The following is a 19,726-nucleotide window of genomic DNA, read 5'->3' on the forward strand; positions in this document are numbered from 1 at the left end:
ATAGTAGTAGTGATTGGCTGAGAGCCGTAGCCACACCTACTGGCAGGTCATAGAGGGCTTCTCCTAACCAGACCCAAGTCAGTCTGGACTAGTCGACCTCGATGTAATATGCTCCAGCCTTTTTGCTAATAAAAGCCATGATTTGAATCAACAAGTCTTTGAGTCATTCGACGCGCTACAATCATGCAGCTTCTATGGAAGTTATAGGCAGTCAACATTTCAGACCTGAGCCCTTCATCGGTAATGCCAAAAATCAGACAAATGCCCAAGTAAGAGGGTGGTAGGGGAAGGAGGCAGGAACACAGACCTACAGATAATAGGCGAATGCAGGTGCGAGAGGGAAGAAAAGAAAGGAGTTAAGAGATGATGAGAAGGGGGAGAGGGCTGAGAAAGATACACTCTGATAGGATGAGGCAATGGAAAGGAGTGGGGAGCTGGAAGAAAGAAGGTGTGGGCAAAGGGCAGGAGAAAGACAAGGTTGGGGTGGAAGATATGAGAGCGAGAAGGCCAGTGCTTTATCTTTGCAAACTCAAAAGGTGCTGAAAGAGAAGGCATTATTGCTGATTCACTGGATCACTAAAAAGTTGAACCCAGGGAGAGTTAGGCTCATGTAGTAGTCTTCAGTGGAGAGGTGTCAGAACTGCTTTGCTTGTGAATTGAATTTTTTCCATCTAGAATTTGCTGCCATTATTCATTTACATTTTATTAGAAGCTTAATTGACCCTAGATCAGTCCCTTTTGAACAACTAGTTTGTAGCCAAACTAAAACAGCCATCCATAGCCATTAGTTAGCAATTCAGGCAATAGAACTTCAGCAGGTTATAGGGTGGGTGGAGGACAGAGGTGGGGAGGTTTGAAAAGAGGGGAATATCGCCTTATTGTGATTACTCCACAGATGTTGACCCAGGAGAGAGAGGAGTTTATGAGCAACTCTTCTGCTTTCTCTTCATATATCCCAGAGACATTTCATGGAGTTTGTAGGGAATCTGGACCTCTCTACCAATTCTGATGTTCAACTCACTTTCACCCAGCTGATTTAATTACAATAATAAGCAGGGTTCATTTCTAATGTTTGCTCTCACAGTGTTGACCAATGCTCTCTGTTGGCACTTGAACGTGCGTTTTAATATTCATCTTTCAAATATACTATTAATGCTCTTCAAAGAAATCTACCTTCCAGTTATACTTTATCTGGAGAGTTGATCAAGAATTTTTGTGTTTGATCTGGTGATACTTAGAGAAAAGTAGGATCCATGCCAAGTCCTGCTAATGGAGTCAGCCCCTTTTCACATTTGGCTAACTGCTAAATTGGCGGTTCAATGAACTGTTTCAAAATACCAGTAGAGCCGTTAAGACTGGACCAATGTTAACTGGTTCTCTGTGCCCTTTCACATTCACCACCCGGCACCACAGAGCAAAGGGGCGCCTATTCTCCAGCAGTGACATCCTGCATACACCCTGTCCCATTCAAACTGTGCGAAACGGTACGCCGATACAAAACGAATCGGCAATGATACTACCTCCCTAGGCAGTTCATCACCAGGGTGATTTGACCCTGCGTGCTGGTTCGTGAGCATTCACATTGGCATGTGAATTGGTAGATTAGCAATTAATTACAGGGTTAAAGTGCCAGTGTGAATGGGGCTGCTAATGGGTAAATTGACAGTTCAACAAACCGGTTAAAAAGAGCGTTTTTGCCATTCACACTGGACTAATGTTAACTGGTTAAAGTGCCAATGTGAATGGGGCTAATATGAGGCAGGAGGGGAAATCATCTGTATTTCTCAGCCCCAAATGCTATCCAGTGTTCCCTGCTGACAAAGTTCATTTGTGCATGAAAGCAGCCTCATGTTTGGCTACAATGCAGCTCCCCACATTAAAGTCCTGCAGCAGTTGAATAGTTTGTGGAGCTTGCCCAGACATGAAGAATAGCCCACTTGGATGAGATAGTAAAGGATGTTGGCACCTGTGAAGCCTTCTTTCAGCATGAGTCATTGACTTCAGGGAGAGAAAAAATAAGGGAGAAAGAGAAAAGAAGTGTGATTGACAAGATAATATGTTAAGCATCTCTCAGTCAATTATATTGCCAGCAGCGGGTCTGAATGTTAAGTGCATTGCTGCTCCCCCTCCCCTCACTAACTAGATAGAGAACTGCTGTGTTCCTTTGTATTCTGAATCGTCATTGAGTTCTGATATTTTAAAGTTATGTCTTTAAAGCACATTGAGGCAAGGTGTACGTTCATATCCTAGTCAGCCTTATCCAGCATGGCCATTACACATGACAATGTCGCTTACCCAGTCAGTGTCATATTAGCATGCTGACTGATCCAAGTAGCATCTCAATAAAACAGCCACAAATCAGTTTAAATAGTTAGAGAACAATCTACAGCCAGCGCCTTAAAAGCAATTCCATGTCATTAACCTCAGAACATCCCTAACAGAAATTAAAATGTGTCATCGCAATAGCGACTGAGAATTCTAAACATTGCAACCTAAGAATTCAATAATACATTATGTTCAGAAGCTTTGTGTGATATTTTCTCTGGCTTACTGTGAACAATATCACAGGAAATCCACTTGTAAGGTGTAAACCTTTTCCTTCAGAAACTCCACTGGCTATAAGAGAGAGCTTATGATGAAACCATATGTACACATGGCAAATGCATGATCCCAGAGGACAGTCAGAAACACTGAGATACTGATTCGCGTCAAAGTGGGAAGCAGTCGTAAGACTGTTTAATGTTTAATTCCTCTCTTAAGATTATGAAAGAATTTTTTTAAAAACACAGGGATTTTAAATGGCCTGATTATGTAAGCCCTGCTGTTTTGTTTAGTCTTGAAGAGACATTTAAAATGACAGTAATTTTAGTCATTTACCTGTTTAAATACAATAGTGGAAGCTTTTCCAGCTTTCATGTAGATATGATTGTTTCTACATTTATGTGAATATTTTAACATTTACCCAGGAGACAAAATGATTTCTGATAAAATTTTGGTTGTGATCAGAGTCAGTATTATGAATTGGTCATATTCAACATGAGAACTTACTTACTTCTCCTTTATTGTATGAATTGACCTGCTAGCTTCCAAATATTTCTGAGAATAAAGATCTTCCCATTTTTTTTTATACTGGGGCCCCAGTAGGTAGTTTCTGAAAGAGAGCCAGGGATGACTTAGGAATTAACTACTACTCAAAGGAATGCCTAAAAAACTGTGGACTTTTTTGAGAATATAGTTACCCTTTTATAATTCTTTCAAAGTTTTATAATGGTAAGGAACAAAGCACTGCTGCAAAACAGTAATTTCACTGTGTGTAACATAACAAGTAGAGGCAAAAAAAATCGACAAGAATAGAGCATAACCGGTCACTTCCTCTGCATAGCTGAAATAACTGTCCTCTGAAGTCATGGTGGCAAACATTGATGGTGGGGGAGGTGCGCCATTCAGAGCTTAGTCTGCTGCCATAGTAACATCTTTTTTTGTTCTGGGGAAGGAAATGGATTGGGATCTGTGGGGCACTGAGCAGAGCAGTTTCTGTAGCCATTAGCTGATGAAAACTCTCTTGACTGCATTGCATCCTTCCCTGTCTTATGTTAGCTTCTTAAACATTATCTATATTTTTAAGGGGGGGGGGTTCCTGTTAATGGATTTCTGTGAGTGTCCTGGCTCACAGGAAAAATCATGAGATCACATGAAATAAAGATTCTTCTCAGAACTTTCATCATTTCGTGTTTGTGGGCAGTTAAATTTTTAGAAATTTACTCAGGACTGCTTCCTTGTCTGTGAATTAACTCCAGGTTAAAACACAATATTAGTTTCAGTTGTTTGATTATTATGAAAAAATGGCTTGGACAAGCTTGCAGTGAAGATCAGATTCAGATTTCAGATTGGTTGTCAGAGTACATACAATGCATCACGTACAACCCTGAGATTCTTTTTTCCTGCAGGCGCGGCAGAATTACCATTAACTGGGAGTGCCCCCTCCTGGATGTAATCAACCAGATTGATGAGACACAAAACTTACCAGATTCATGTAAAACAGCAATAATTACAGTGATACTAAAACAAGGGAAAGATCCACTCTCACCAGCGTCATATAGACCAATATCTCTGCTAAACACAGATTATAAGATAATAGCTAAACTATTAGCAAACAGATTAGCAGAACAGGTACCGAAAATGGTAAACTTAGACCAAACTGAATTTATCAAAAAAAGACGCACAACAGACAATATTTGTAAATTTATTAACTTAATTCATGCAGTAGAAGGAAATAAAGCACCGGCAGTAGCAGTTGCTTTAGACGCAGAGAAGGCCTTCGACAGAGTAGAATGGAATTACTTGTTCAAAGTATTGCAAAAATTCAGTTTACCGGAGAAGTATATTAATTGGATTAAAGCATTATATAAGGGACCGTTAGCGAAAGTAACAGTAAATGGACATGTATCAAAGCAATTTAACTTAAGCAGGTCAACGCGGCAGGGATGCCCACTATCACCATTATTGTTTGCGCTAGCTATAGAACCACTAGCAGAATCGATAAGAATAGATAATAATATAAAAGGAATAAAAATAAAAGACAGGGAATATAAAATCAGTCTATTTGCGGATGATGTGATAGTGTACTTAACAGAACCAGAACTATCAATAAAAGAACTATATAAGAAATTGAAGGAATATGGAGAAGTGTCGGGATACAAGATAAACGTAAATAAAAGTGAAGCAATGCCTATGAATAACGCGGATTTCTCAAAATTTAAGGAGGAATCCCCATTCAGATGGCAAATGCAGGCAATAAGATACCTAGGTGTGCAAATAAACAAAAATCTAGGCCAATTATATAAACTCAATTACAATCCACTAATGAAAAAATTACAGGACGATTTAGAGCATTGGAAAGAGCTACCACTAACACTGATAGGAAGGATAAACTGTATTAAAATGAACATTTTTCCAAGGATACTATACTTATTTCAGGCATTGCCAATACAACTGACAGAAAAATTCTTCAAAGAGTTAAAGAAAATAATAAGGAGATTTTTATGGAGAGGGGGGAAACCGAGGATAGCACTAGATAAATTAACAGAATGGTATAAACAAGGAGGCTTACAATTGCCAAACTTCAAAAATTATTATAGAGCCGCACAATTAAGGTACCTATCAGATTTTTATCAAACAAGGGAAAAACCAGACTGGACGAGACTAGAATTAGATAAAATAGGGGAAAAGATACCTGAACACATATTATATAAATGGGACGAAAAATTGGTACAACATAGAACTTCTCCAGTATTACACCATCTCCTCAATATATGGAAGAAGATTCATGTAGAAAGAAATAAAACAAATTATCAAATACCAAAACTAATATTGACGCAAAATAAGCTACTCCCTTTTACAATAGACAACCTTTCCTTTAGAAAATGGGAAAAAAAAAGGGATTAAAAGAATAGAAAATTGTTTTTCAGGAAGTAGATTCTTATCCTTTGAACAAATGAGAGATAAGTACAATATAACTGGAGATACAGCGCTGGCATATTACCAACTGAGATCCTACTTGAAAGATAAATTAGGAAGCAATTTGAGTTTACCAGAGGGAGGTAACCTTGAATATGTGATTACAGATACAATGTTAATCAAAAGATTTATAACAAATATGTATATTAAACTGCAAGAAAAGGAGAATGAGGAAACAAATGGTAAAACTAAACAAAAATGGGAACAAGATTTAAATATAAAGATAAAAAAGGAAACATGGGAGAAATTATGTTCTGGAACGATGAGAAATACAATAAATACGAGACTGCGTATGATACAATATAATTGGTTACACAGACTATACATTACACTGCAAAAGTTAAATAAATGGGACCCAACAGTATCTGATAGATGTTTTCGATGTAAAAAAGAAAGGGGAACAACAATTCATGCAATCTGGACATGTGAGAGAGTAGAAAAATTTTGGGATGATCTCAATCAGATATTAAATAAAATAACAGAAAACAATATACCAAAGAATCCAGAGATCTTTCTCCTAAGTAACATAAAAAATAAAGAATTTGGAATTGACTTGGAAGATGCACAAAAAAGATTTGTTAAGATAGCCCTAGCTGTAGCAAAAAAATGTATTATGTCAACCTGGAAATTGGAAGATAATTTGAAAATACAACAATGGTATATAGAAATGAATAAATGTATTCTATTAGAAAAAATAACATATAGTTTAAGAAATAATATTGAAATATTCGAACAAGTATGGGAGCCTTACATTAAATACAATAGCGAAAACCTCCCGGGAACAAACATTACCTAAGTTGATGGAAGGAGAAGAAAAGAATGGACTCAGTAGAATTTCTGGTGTATTTTTGTTGAATGACAACATTGTCTGACTGAATTAATGCAACCTAGATTGTATACCTAAAATGGATGAGAGGGGGGGGTGGGGGGGTGGCTTGGGAGGAGGGAGGGAGGGGGAGAAAAAGTCACTGTAAATGTGTGAAAAAGAAAAAGTGTATATCATGGCTATTGTGATTTATGGTGTGAAAAATAAAAAATTTTAAAAAAACTGGGAGTGCAAAAAAAACTGCACAGCATAAATTTGTAAACAAAGAACTGTGAGCAGATAACAAATTTAAACAAACTACAAAACAGAGAGAACAAAAAGAAAATCAATAAAGTGCACAAGAGTCCTTAAATGAGTCTCTGATTGAGTTTGTCGTTGAGGAGACTGATGGTAGAGGGGTAGCAGCTGTTCCTGAACCTAGTGGTTCTTGTGGCACTTATACCTCTTTCCTGATGGCAGCAGAGAGAACAGAGCATGTGCTGGGTGTTGTGGGTCTTCAATGATTGCTCTCCATCGGCAGTGTTCCCTGTAGATGTACCCAATAGTGGGTAGGGTTTTGTGATGTCCTGGGCTTGTCCACTACCTTTTGGAAGGCTTTATGCTCAGGGGTATTGGTGTTTCCATACCAGTCCACGATGCAGCCGAACAGCACACTTTCCACCACACATCTGTAGAAATTTTCCAGGGCTTCCAATTTCATAACCAAACCTCTGCAAGCTCCTGAGGAAGTAGAGGCACTGACATCCTTTCTTCACTAATCATAGACAACATAACCTAGAAACAAGTCGGAGGAGGTCTACATCTATTTTTGTTGTTGATTTGCCATTAAATTAATTGAAATAGTGGCGCTTTCTTTGAGACATCCTTTCCTTTTAATGCAAGGTGTCACTTTTATGAAACTTGGTAAAGCATTTAAATGCTTTGGCATCCTTGTACATGTTTACAAATCAATTAATTGAAAGTTTAATTGAAAACTTTTACTCAAAGTCAGTCCCCTTTTAAGATCGCTAACATAATTTGCAGGAGAACTAAACCACTAACAGGAACCATCACAAATCTCGTGAATTGAATGAAACCTAGTTCAAGTGCAATGACGAATGAATGATGGTCTAAGTTAGAGGAAGCCATGAGGCTTGCATGATTACACCAGTGGCATGACAGAGATGTGCACAGTCCCCGGAGAGCTTTCATAATTCAGTGGTCATGAGTAATGCTGTTTTGGTCCTCGAGAAATGCACATATACGCTCTGATTCTGCCAATATCCTCGGCTAGTTTATAGAATTTTCATGACAGATAACATAAAAGTAATTTTTCCTGTTGCTTGCTTTTGTTCCCCTTGAAGGTTGCAGCAGTTCTCAAATCAGTACAGTCAATCGTTCTGCTTCAGTAAAGCCGATTTATATTATAGGTTTTACTGCCTCCACCCCCTCCCCATGTGAATCTAAATAAATTTAACCAGCTGTAATGTTCCCAATGTGTATTACATCTCCAGTTTCATTATGGATAGTGCACAAGTTTATTTGTCAACCACTTGAAATATAGAGAGACAAGTCTATATACTTCCTCTGATTGAACCAAGTTTCTCGCAGCACAGATTGTAATGGTCTGGATCTTGTTGGTAAATGAAGGCATGTTCGGGACTTTGCCTCATGCACTATCAACAGTGGAAGTTCCAAACTTCCTGATAGATTCGGAACTCCTACACATCCTGCTGCTTTGCACCACAAAAGATCAGTGGCAGAGCTGAATCTTAATGAAGAATCTTCAGAGCTTGATCTAGTTACTCCAATTAATAGCAATGATAATTTAAGACCATGGCTATAAAACAAAGGGGAATGTAAACTTCATTTTAAAAATTATTTTAATTTAAATGCGTTCGACAGTTTTTAAATATTTTAAATCAATAATGTATAAAATATTGAACATATTTTTAGCAGATTATTTAGTTTTAATGCTCCTGAAGGTCAAATATTTATAAACTTAATAGCCACTCATAATTCTGATAGCTTAATAATTCTGACTGGCTGCAGGTCATGGGAGACTGCAGATTCTGAAATATGGAGCATGAACCAATCTGCTGGAGGAACTCAGCAGGTCAAGTAGCATCAATAAGAGATAAGAGGATTCAACATTTTGGGTCAGCACCCTTTTTGATGTCAAGTCTAGATGAAAGGTGCAGACCTGAAGCAGTGACAGTTCTTTTCCTTCTTTTCCCCCTACTGATGCTGCTTGACCTGGTGAGCTCCTCCATCAGATTTTTTTTTGTTGGATGGATGGGACTTACACAGTCAGCCGTGTCTTCAGTATACCGTGGGAGGGTTTGCCATTGGTCAGACCATGTAGCTGGTGTCAGAGGTGTTTCAGTGTAGCAAGGTCGGTGATTCCAGGCTCTTGGGCCCAGTCAGTAATTTTAAGTTACCATTTTAAAAAAGGTACAAAACATCTTTTAGCTTCAAAAAAAAATCTAATTAGGAGCCAACATAGAATTCTTCTTATCTTCCTCTACAAGGCACAATGTAGAGAAGAAGTTGTGCCTTTTGTGCCCACTTGAAACAACACAAATTTGCACTTTGGGAACCAGCATATTATAGCCGATATCCAAATCAGATATTTATATTTTGATCAAATGCCTAGAGTAGATATTGGGTTCCTTATTTAAATAAAAGTTATCCACATCTCTGGGCAATTTCATATAGGACCACCAAGAAAGATCCATACTGAGGAAAGATAGTTTAGACATTGACATTCAGATATGAGGAGGTGAAGTGTTCTTCCTGATCTCTCACTTCCTAGCCCTTTCCCTCTGTTCTCTTTCTCTGCCTTTCTTCACTCAGTATTTGCGACTGGCTGTTGCAGACAAGACAAGAGGTCTATTATTCACTTCCCTTGAGGTATTCCCTGTATGGCTGTTTTAATTAATTAACCATATTCCAACAATTGGCCTTCCAGTTAGACTAAAAGTGAGGTCAGAAGAATTTTGGCCTCTTTTTGTCAAAAGTGGTTTGCAAACTTTTTTGCTCTAGCCAATCACATTTCTAGATGATAACCATGTTTGTCTTTTGCCTCTGTTCACTGCACCGATCTTTGACTCGAGGAAGGAATTGTAACATGTGGGCGTGGATGGATGGGACAGAGATGCAGATGGTAGTAAAACACTCAAGACCCAGTTAAATATTTATGCCCATGCTGCTGCCACATCTTGGTGCTGATGTGTTACTGGGGGGCTGTGGAAAGTAATGGCAAATAGTTCTACAGTATCTTTGTGAAAAGAAAGACAAATAATTACCTCTTTTAGTTTCTGAAACTTTTAAGGTACCATCAGTATAAACAAACATTGAGACACCACCCCCACCCCCCCACTCATATTTCAAGATTCCAAGATTACTTTATTGTCATGTAATAGTACAGAAGAAGTAATATTACGCAAAATTTCTTCTGCCTGCTGTAAGGCAGGCAAAGAGTCACCATTAGTATTGCCTGGCTCCCCTTAGAGTAAGATAGAAAGAATAGCAAAAGTGAGTTCTTTCATGGACGCTAAGTGTCTTTCATGGATGCTGATTTTCCTCCAGTGCTCCCGCAGCCTGTGCAAATTCATTGATCCTTTGGCAACACGAGGACCCGATCCAAAGCTCCAATACAATCAGGAAGTCTTCAACTCCTGAGGCCCTTCAAGAACCCTTCTTGCCCTCAGCATCCTCACGAATCCTGGTTCCATGAATGCCTCAACCGCAGATTACTGACCTATGGGGTCCTTCAGCCGCTGAGCACCTCAATGGTCCGCTGCTGTGGTCACTGTTCTGTTGGGTCCTTAAGCTGCTGAGTCTCCTTCTGGTCATGTGTTTGAGAAAAAAAATCAGTTTTATTCACCTTGCTCTCCCAATCAAATGCATTATAAAATCAGTGCTGCATTAGATCACTTTGCACTTTGCCAACCGCTGAGTTTGGTTAACCATCCCACCTCAATTTTTGAATGCTGTGATCTCATCTGTGTCCTCTGTTGGGATATCCTAACACCATCTTCCTTTCATTACTAAGATAATTTGCTAAAGACTGCCTTTTATTGGAATTCTTCTCATCCAATCAACATTTTTCATGAGTCAAGATATATAGAAAGGCAAAAAGATGTCCCAATGCACTGAAAATTCATCCTGAGGACAGGGCTAACTCCACTATCCCTTGTCAGATGTCTATGTGAGTAAGGGATGCAAAATAAAATTAACAACAGATTGCATCCTAATTGCCAGAATTTTGCAACTTAGAGGAACAACTGAACTTCACTGTACATGACTGTATTGTGGAGAATTGTGTTTTCAATGGTCCATCAGAAAATAACCGATTCTCTTTATGTTTCATTTAAAGCTTCAAGAAACCGTAAAGAGAAAACTTGAAGGTGCCCGTTCGCCACTTAATGGAGATCTGCAAAATGGAGTTTCTGACAGCAGTTTCTCCCCTACCAGCAAACGAGTCCGAAAAGAGGGATCTGGGGTAGACCAGAGCAACAGCCTGTCCAACAATGTCCCCATACCTTCAGTCTCTCCCCTGCATCAAATTGACCTGAAGCAATCACTTCCAATATCTACAGGTGGAAATAATTCAACTGGGTTTGACGACATTAACAAAGAGGCCAGGCATCCAAGAGTGAGTTTACAGGCCAATGGCAGCAGAGAGGATGATGATTTCAACCTAATATTAGCCAAGGAGCTCAAACAAGAACCAATTGATGATCCAAGTTGTATAGACTCTTCGGATGCTTCCCTCCTCCATCAAAATAAACTGTTCTCAGATATTAACCTTAATGAGCAAGAGTGGCAGGAGTTGATTGATGAACTAACAAGCACAGTTCCAGAAGATGATATGCATGACCTATTTAATGAAGACTTTGATGAAAAGAAGGAGATGGAGGTTATCAGGCCCACATCTCAGACTCCAGTCCCACCAGATGGCACAAGCATAAAAAGTGAGATGTGCCAATCTCCTTTCAATCAGTTGTCGATGGGATCCCCACAAGTCAGACCATCTTCATCAGGCCCTCAGTTTTCCAATGTCTCTACGGTCTCCAGTGTGTCCTCTGTGTCAAGTATTTCATCGCTTTCTGCACCTGCCACTTCTCCAGTGACGTCTGCAAGCCAGCCCTCCCAGCAGGCCCCAAGTCAAAGTCAAGCACATGCAAGGTCGGGAAATGGCTTTTTAATGACTACGTCCTCTGGGTCAGGATCAGGGCAGGGTCCGGGCTCTGGGCCCGTTCCTGGACCTGGGCCGGGACCAGGATCCAGCACAGGAGCTCTACCTACCACCAGTTCTGACCTTTCTCGAGCAGAACAATTAAAGCAAATGGCTGCCCAGCAACAGCAACGGGCCATGCTGCTGCAGCAAAAGCAGCAACACCCGCAGCCGCACCAGCAGAATCAAACGCCCAGTTGGTCACCTGCAGCTCCGTCACATAGTCCCTTTGGAGGCACCTTTATTCCAGACAAACCAAATAGCCCAATGATGTACCCACAGGCCTTTAATAATCAAAAGCCTATGTTGCCTACTCTGACAAGCAACCCTCAGAAGGCCATGAATAACTACCTCTCACAAAACCACATGAACATAATGAATCAACAGCCAAATACTATGGGGCAAACCTCTGGGAACAAACAGCCTATGCTTTCATACGCTAACACTAAGCCACTGTCTCATTATAATATTGAGCCCGTGAGCCAGAGAATGACCCCGCCAATGGCTAATCAGAACAAAGGTCCCATGATGCCCTACCTGCAGCAAGAGCAGCCGCAAGTTCAACCTCAGGCTCCTCACATTAGTGAGGAACAAAAGCGCATGCTGTTAATGAAGCAGAAAGGACTCCTTCCCCAGACAATACAATTTGGAGCACTGCCAAGCCACGGTCCGGTAAGTGAGAGGAGAACATTGAACTTAGAGTGTTTACAATTAATTATTTTATTTCACTTCCACATTCTGTGGTGTGTGAGTAAGTTTGAACCTGTGGCATTCTCCCTTATTCTAATTAGCTTAACATGAAATGATATGCATATATTCTTTTAGGATTCATTGATTGGATCATCAGGAGTGCTGATAAAAACTGAATCTGTGAGCTGCACTAAGTAATTTGTTGCTTCAGGCTTTTTGCTTTGGTGGGCATTTTGTGTATGTTATGTTAAATAAGTAAATAGGCTGAGAACAATTTGCCTTTACAAACTCTCAGAGATTAAGAAGTGTAACCAGGGAACAGAATATGATTAAAGGTTTGTGGCAAAGCAAATTTGATGTTTGAACGGCTCACTTGTACTGTGCCTTCTTATTTCTCTTATGTAGTAGCTGACTATTTAATCTGCTTGTATTCTATCAATAATCGTATGTTGTTGGTTCTGTTAACTTCCTCTGTTCAAATTTAAAGCCCTTTTAGTTATTGATAACCACTGTTGTAGACTCTTGTTATAAAGGGTCAACACAAATAATGCAATGGTTGTTTATAATTCTTGTAATAAACAATATCAGGAAATTCCCTGAACCGAGAAATATCTGATGACCTTACAAGACTTTTAAAATATCTCACATATTGGGGGAACTCTTTGATAAAGCAGCAGAAAGTAAAAGACTATAGTATTCTAATTTAAAGGTCATTGTAATGAGGTCCAAGGGTGCCAGGGAAGGGAATTGAATGTAGTTACTATTTCAAGGGAGAAGGTGCTCAGAAAACTGAATGGTCTAAAGGTGGATAAGTCTACTGGCCCAGATGGATGGCACCCTCGGTTTCTGAAAGAAGTAGTGGTAGAGATTACGGAGGCATCAGTAATGATCTTTCAGAAATAATTTGATTCTGGAATGGTCCCAAAGGACTGGAAAATCACAAAAATCACACTATTCAAGAAGGGAGGGAGGAAGCAGAAATGAAATTATAGGCCGATTAGATGGACTTCAGAGGTTGGGAAGATTCTGAAATCATTTGTCATGGATGAGGTTATGGAGGACTTGGAGGCACGTGACAAAATAGGGCAAAGTCAGCATGGTTTTCTTCAGGGAGAATCTTGCTTGACAACCCTATTGGAATTTTTTGAAGTGACAAGCAGACTAGATAAAGGAAATGCCGTAAATGTTTTGTATTTGAATTTTCGGAAGGCCTTTGACAAGGTGCATGATAAGAGCCCATGGTATAAAAAGAAACATACAATGTGGGTAGAGCTTTGACTGATTGGCAGGAAGCAGAGATGTGGATTACACTGATCATATTCTACTTGGCTGCCAGATGCTAGTGGTGTTCCACAAGGGTCGCTGTTAGAGCTACTTCTTTTTATGTTGTATATCAATGATTTAGCTTTTGGAATCAATGGGATTGTGGCCAAGTTTGCAGATGATACAAAGGTAGATGGAAGAGCAGGTATTGTTGATGAAACAGGGAAGTTGCAGAAGGACTTAGACAGATTAGGAGAATCTGCAGAGAAGTGACCAATAAAATACAATATGGAAAAGATTACGGCCATGCACTTTGGTATAAAAATAAAACGTGCAGACTATTTTCAAAATGGGGAGGAAATTAAAAATTCCGAGATGCAAAGAGACCTTGGAATGCAGGATACCCTGAAAATACACTTGCAAGCTGAGTCAGTGGTTAAAAACGAAGACTGCAATGCTGGGATTAATTTCAAGAGGAATAGAATATAAGGCACTGATGAGATCTCACGGAGTATTGTGAGCAATTTTGAGCTCCTCATTTAAGAAACATTAGGGAAGGCTCAGAAGAGGTTCACAAGGATGATTCTGGAAATTAAAGGTTTATCATATGAGGAACATTTGGCAGTTCTTGGCCTGTACTTGGTGAAATTGAGGAGAATGAGGGAGATCTCACTGAAACATTTTGAATGTTCAAAGGCATGACAGAATCGATGTTGTTTCTCATGGTGGGAGAGTCTAAGACAAGAGGGCCCAAATTCTGGATTGAAGTATGTCCACATAGAACAGAGAAACGGAGGATTTTCCTCAACCAGAGGGTGGTGAATTTTGAAGTTGTTGTCACAGACTGTTGTGGAAACCACATCATTGGGTGTATTTAAGGCAGAGATTGATAGATTCTTGATTAGCCAATGCATCAAAAGGTTATGGGGAAAAGCCTGAGCAAAGAACCTAAAAGGGAAAATGGATCAGCTCATGATTAAAAGCCAGGGCACATTCGATGGCTATTATTCTGTATCTCCTCCTATGTCTTATGGTTCCATTGATAACAAATTCTCCTTTGATTCCTGATGTTAAACCCACAATAGACTAGTTACTGTGTTTTACTTTGAAGATGTTGAACTGAAGTCAATAATACCAAAGAGAATGGAGCACAGCCTCAGCTCCATTGTGTATCATTGCAGCCCACTGAGGACAGATTTCTGAGTGCATTTCTCTGCAGAAATGAATCTTAACCATCAGGAGCTCAGGGCAATGCATACAAAAGTTGGGGGCTGAGGGGGTGAAGGGGGATATTGGCGACCATTGCAGTAGATCATCACCCAAGAGCTTTCAAACCAATCCCATTTCCACACTGTCCCTCAATAGATAAATGTTCTCTTTATCTGATATTTATCTTCTCCAAAAGTCTGCACTTCAGTCACTCCCTAAAGTTGGTGACAGCAAATGAATTGTCAGAGATGCCAGGTATATAGGTGACAGAGATAGGTACATAAAGTTGAATCATGTTTGGTTTGTTGTAGCTTGAATATGGCAGGTCTTCTCCTTCCCTCAAAATCTATATGAAGACTCCAGGACAAAAGAAAGTTAAGAGAACTACCACGATGTGAACAGATCAGTTTGTATTTCTTAGAACTAGCTGTAATGCTACAATTAAAAACTTTTGAATTAAATTGATTTTCAGCCTTAAGCTTCAGCAAATGTGGTTGAGAAATCTAATGGGTACACATTCATTTTATTGATCATCATCTCTTTTTCTATTGGAAATGCCTGTCCCAAATGAAGAGAATAATGAATTGATATCTTTCTTTTTTTTACATTTTTAAAAATTTTTCACACTATGAACCATATTAACCAAAATACACACAAACATTTCCCTCTTGAATATACACAGTGTCATTTTCTCCCCTTTTTCCCCCCTCCCTACCCACTAAACGTTCAACATATACAATACAATAAACCCATTAAACAATGTCATCACACTATGAAAATAAACAAGAAAATTGTGTCATCTACTTTTACACACTGGGTCAGTTCATTTCATCTTCTCATTCTATCATTTTACGGGGTGGAGATCCGCGGTAGGCCCTCTCTGTTGTGTTCCATGTACGGTTCCCAAATTTGTTTGAATACTGTGACTTTATTTTTTAAATTATATGTTATTTTTTCCGATGGAATACATTTATTCATTTCTATGTACCATTGCTGTATTCTCAGGCTCTCTTCTGATTTCCAGGTTGACTTTATACATTTTTTTGCTACAGCTAAGGCTATCATCATAAATCTTTTTTGTGCTTCATCCAATTTGAGGCCCAATTCTTTCCTTCTTATATTACTTAGAAGAAAGATCTCTGGAATTTTTTTGGTATGTTGCTTTCTTTTATTTTATTTAATACCTGATTTAGATCTTCCCAAAATTTTCCACTTTCTCACATGCCCAAATTGCAAGTACTGTTGTTCCCGTTTCCTTCTTACAGCAAAAACATCTATCTGATACTGTTGGGTCCCATTTATTTAGCATTTGGGGCGTGGTATATAGCCTGTGTAACCATTTATATTGTATCATGCGTAACCTCATTTTTATTGTATTTCTCATAGTTCCAGAGCATAGCTTTTCCCATTTTTAATTTTTTATCTTTATGTTTAGATCTTGTTCCCACTTTTGTTTGGGTTTACAGCTTATTTCATCATTCTCTGTCTCTTGCAGCTTGATGTTTGTTATAAATCTTTTAATTATCATTATGTCTGTAATCACATATTCAAAGCTGCTTCCTTCTGGTAACCTCAGCCTGCTTCCCAATTTGTCCTTTAAGTAGGTTTTCAGTTGGTGGTATGCAAACATTGTACCGTGAGTTACACCATATTTGTACTTAATTTGTTCAAAAGATAATAAATTATTTCCCAAAAAATAATTTTCTATTCTTTTGATCCCTTTTCTCTCCAATTCTCTAAAGAAAAGGTTATCTATTGTGAAAGGGATTAGTTGATTTTGCGTCAATAATAATTTTGGTAGTTGGTAATTTGTTCTTTTTTCCTTTCTACGTGAATCTTCTTCCAAATGTTGAGCAGATGGTGCAGTACTGGTGAACTTCTATGTTGCACCAGTTTTTTCATCCCACTTAAAAAGTATATGTTCTGGTACCTTCTCCCCTGTTTTATCTAGCTCTATCCTGGTCCAATCTGGTTTTTCCCTTGTTTGATAAAAATCTGATAGATATCTCAATTGTGCTGCTCTATAATAATTCTTAAAGTTTGGTAGTTGTTTATACCATTCTGTTAATTTATCTAGCGCTATCCTCGGTTTCCCCCCTTTCCATAAGAATTTCCTTATTGTTTTCTTTAGCTCATTGAAGAATTTCTCTGTTAAGGGAATTGGTAATGATTGAAATAGGTATTGTATCCTTGGGAAGATATTCATTTTAATACAATTTACCCTTCCTGTCAGTGTTAGTGGTAAATCTTTCCAATGTTCTAAGTCATCTTGTAATTTCTTCATTAATGGCTGATAATTTAATTTGTATAGATGGCCTAGATTATTATCTAGTTGAATACCTAGGTATTGGATTGCTTGTGTTTGCCATTTAAATGGTGATTCTTTCTTAAACTTTGTGAAATCCGCATTATTCATTGGCATCGCTTCACTTTTATTTCCATTAATCTTGTACCCCGATATTTCTCCATATTCCTTCAATTTCTTATGTAATTCTTTTATTGATAATTCTGGTTCTGTTAAGTATACTATGATGTCATCTGCAAATAGACTGATTTTATATTCCTTCTCTTTTATTTTTATCCCTTTTATTTTCTGTTCTTATCAGTTGTGCCAAGGGTTCTATAGCTAAAGTGAACAGTGAGGGAGATAGTGGACATCCCTGCCTAGTTGACCTGCTTAATTTAAATTGGTTCGATATATATCCATTTACTGTCACCTTCGCCAATGGTCCCTTATATAATGCTTTAATCCAATTAATATATTTCTCTGGTAGGTTTAACCTCTGTAGTACTTTGAATAAATGATTCCATTCTACCCTGTCAAAAGCTTTCTCTGCGTCTAAAGCAACAGCCACTGTTGGCATCTTATTTCCTTGTACTGCATGGATTAAGTTCATGAACTTACAGACATTGTCCGTTGTTCGTCTTTTCTTAATAAATCCAGTTTGATCTAGTTTTACTATTTTTGGTACACAGTCGGCCAATCTGTTTGCTAATAGTTTTGCTATTATCTTATAATCTGAGTTAAGTAGAGATATTTGTCTATACAATGCTGGTGTTAGTGGATCTTTCCCTGTCTTTGGTATTACTGTAATTATTGCTGTTTTACATGAATCTGGCATGTTTTGTGTTTCTTCAATCTGGTTCATTACTTCCAAGAGAGGAGGAATTAATAAGTCTTTAAATGTTTTATAGAACTCAATTGGGAGTCCGTCCTCTCCAGGCGTTTTATTGTTCGATAGCTTTTTTAATATATCCTGTATTTCCTCTATTTCAAATGGTTTTATCAATTTGTTTTGCTCCTCTTCTTGCAATTTCAGTAGTTCAATTTTAGCTAGAAACTCATCTATTTTGTCTTCTTTCCCTTCGTTCTCAGTTCAGTATAATTGCTCATAGAATTCCTTGAAGTTTTCATTGATCTCTGTTGGGTTATATGTAATTTGTTTGTCCTTTTTCCTTGATGCCAATACTGTTCTTTTAGTTTGTTCTATTTTAAGCTGCCAAGCTAGTATTTTGTGCGTTTTTCCTCCGAGCTCGTAGTACTTCTGCTTGATCTTCATTATGTTCTTCTCCACCTTGTACATTTGTAGTGTTTCATATTTTGTTTTGGTTTTTTTTGTCCGCCAATTCTCTTCTTTTTGTTGTATCTTCCCTTGTTGCTAGTTCTTTTAATTGATATCTTTCTTCATTAACATATTGGTTTCCTAGAGAGAGTCAACATGTAGATGGTATCCAGCATTGCTAGGGCCTGCTCAGATATTTTAAAATTTAATAGCTCCATGGAGGAGTAGAGTGAATTGGTGGTGGTAGAGAGGCTGAGCTGTTGAGGCTTGGTGGTTCAGTCCATTATAACATTGCCGCTCAATGCAAGACCATGCAGAGACCGGCCACATTTTATTGGCTTGAACAAACAACCGTTTACACCAGCTATATCATTGATTTTCCACCTTTCTGCTCCAGGCATCTAACAATGGTTACTGTCTATGGTTGCTAGTTAATGATATTTTATATCCAGTTGTACCCGTTGAGACAGTTTGTGATTGCACCCCGTGTTGCCATATATATTATAACAGAAGGCTTTTTTCCTTCCAGGCCAGTAATTGATAAATTCTCAGCATCAAGGTTTTATCTAGTGTAGCAACAATGTACTTCAGACTATTGGCTTTGCCTAAGACAAGAAGTTCATCAACTCCATTGTTCTGACTTTGGATTTCTCTGTGGAACATTGGTACAATGGAAAAAGAACATTTAAACTTGCATCAGGATTATGATTATAAGTCACCAGCTGAGAATTGTGCTGGTTGTTGTCTACTTTATCAGAGACCTCTCAATGCAGTAATTCCAAAGAAAGTGTTAATTCATTCATACTTGAAAAAGAATGAAGAATAACCAAGCACAGGTTCAGAGAAGCCAAAAGAACAACCAGAATTATTATAACACATAATAACAGTAGCTTGAAGCACTCCTGAATATGTGCAGGTCTTTGCTGATCAGAATAATTACACTGTGCGGTGTGGTCCCTTATTTTTTTTCCAACAGGAAGTCTCAGAATGCACCTGGTTAGTCAGGGTGTTTAAATCCTGGAAGAGTAAGAGGCTGAAAATACCAACTAAGACCAACTGGGTAGGATGGAAGATTTGTGCACAGGGCATGATTTCTGACTTTTACAAATGTGGTACCACAATTCCATTTCTCAATGTAGTATCCAATATTTACAAGGTATCTGCTCCCAAGCCATCTTGTTCTCAAATGAATCATATGGCACTGGCTTTTATTCAAATTATATTCTCCAGTTCCTCTGAAAATATTTGCCACGAGGAAACTTGTCCACATTTGTCATTTTGAATCCTAGATTAGGTGTGCACAACTAATGCATAGACTTCCCTAGATCTAGGCAGTAGCATCCAATATGTCACAATGCATGTGTGGATTGGACTCATTCGCTCTGCAAGGGCCCAGGCATGAAACATTGGTTACCCTTGGATACCATGTGAGAACAC

At 38.5% G+C, this 19,726-nt stretch overlaps 1 protein-coding gene across 4 annotated transcripts in view; it reads left to right on the plus strand.

Annotated features, from left to right (window-relative positions):
- Positions 1–19,726, plus strand: part of maml3 (mastermind-like transcriptional coactivator 3) — a 639,372-nt gene that overhangs the window by 347,046 nt on the left and 272,600 nt on the right. For all 4 annotated transcript variants that reach the window (XM_069925342.1, XM_069925340.1, XM_069925339.1 and 1 more), the window contains exon 2: positions 10,704–12,236. In XM_069925342.1, coding sequence (XP_069781443.1) covers positions 10,704–12,236 — 1,533 coding nt within the window. The remainder of the gene's footprint in view (positions 1–10,703; positions 12,237–19,726) is intronic.

This window comes from Narcine bancroftii, chromosome 3 (assembly GCF_036971445.1).
Source record: "Narcine bancroftii isolate sNarBan1 chromosome 3, sNarBan1.hap1, whole genome shotgun sequence".
In the NCBI taxonomy this organism is placed as follows: domain Eukaryota; kingdom Metazoa; phylum Chordata; class Chondrichthyes; order Torpediniformes; family Narcinidae; genus Narcine; species Narcine bancroftii.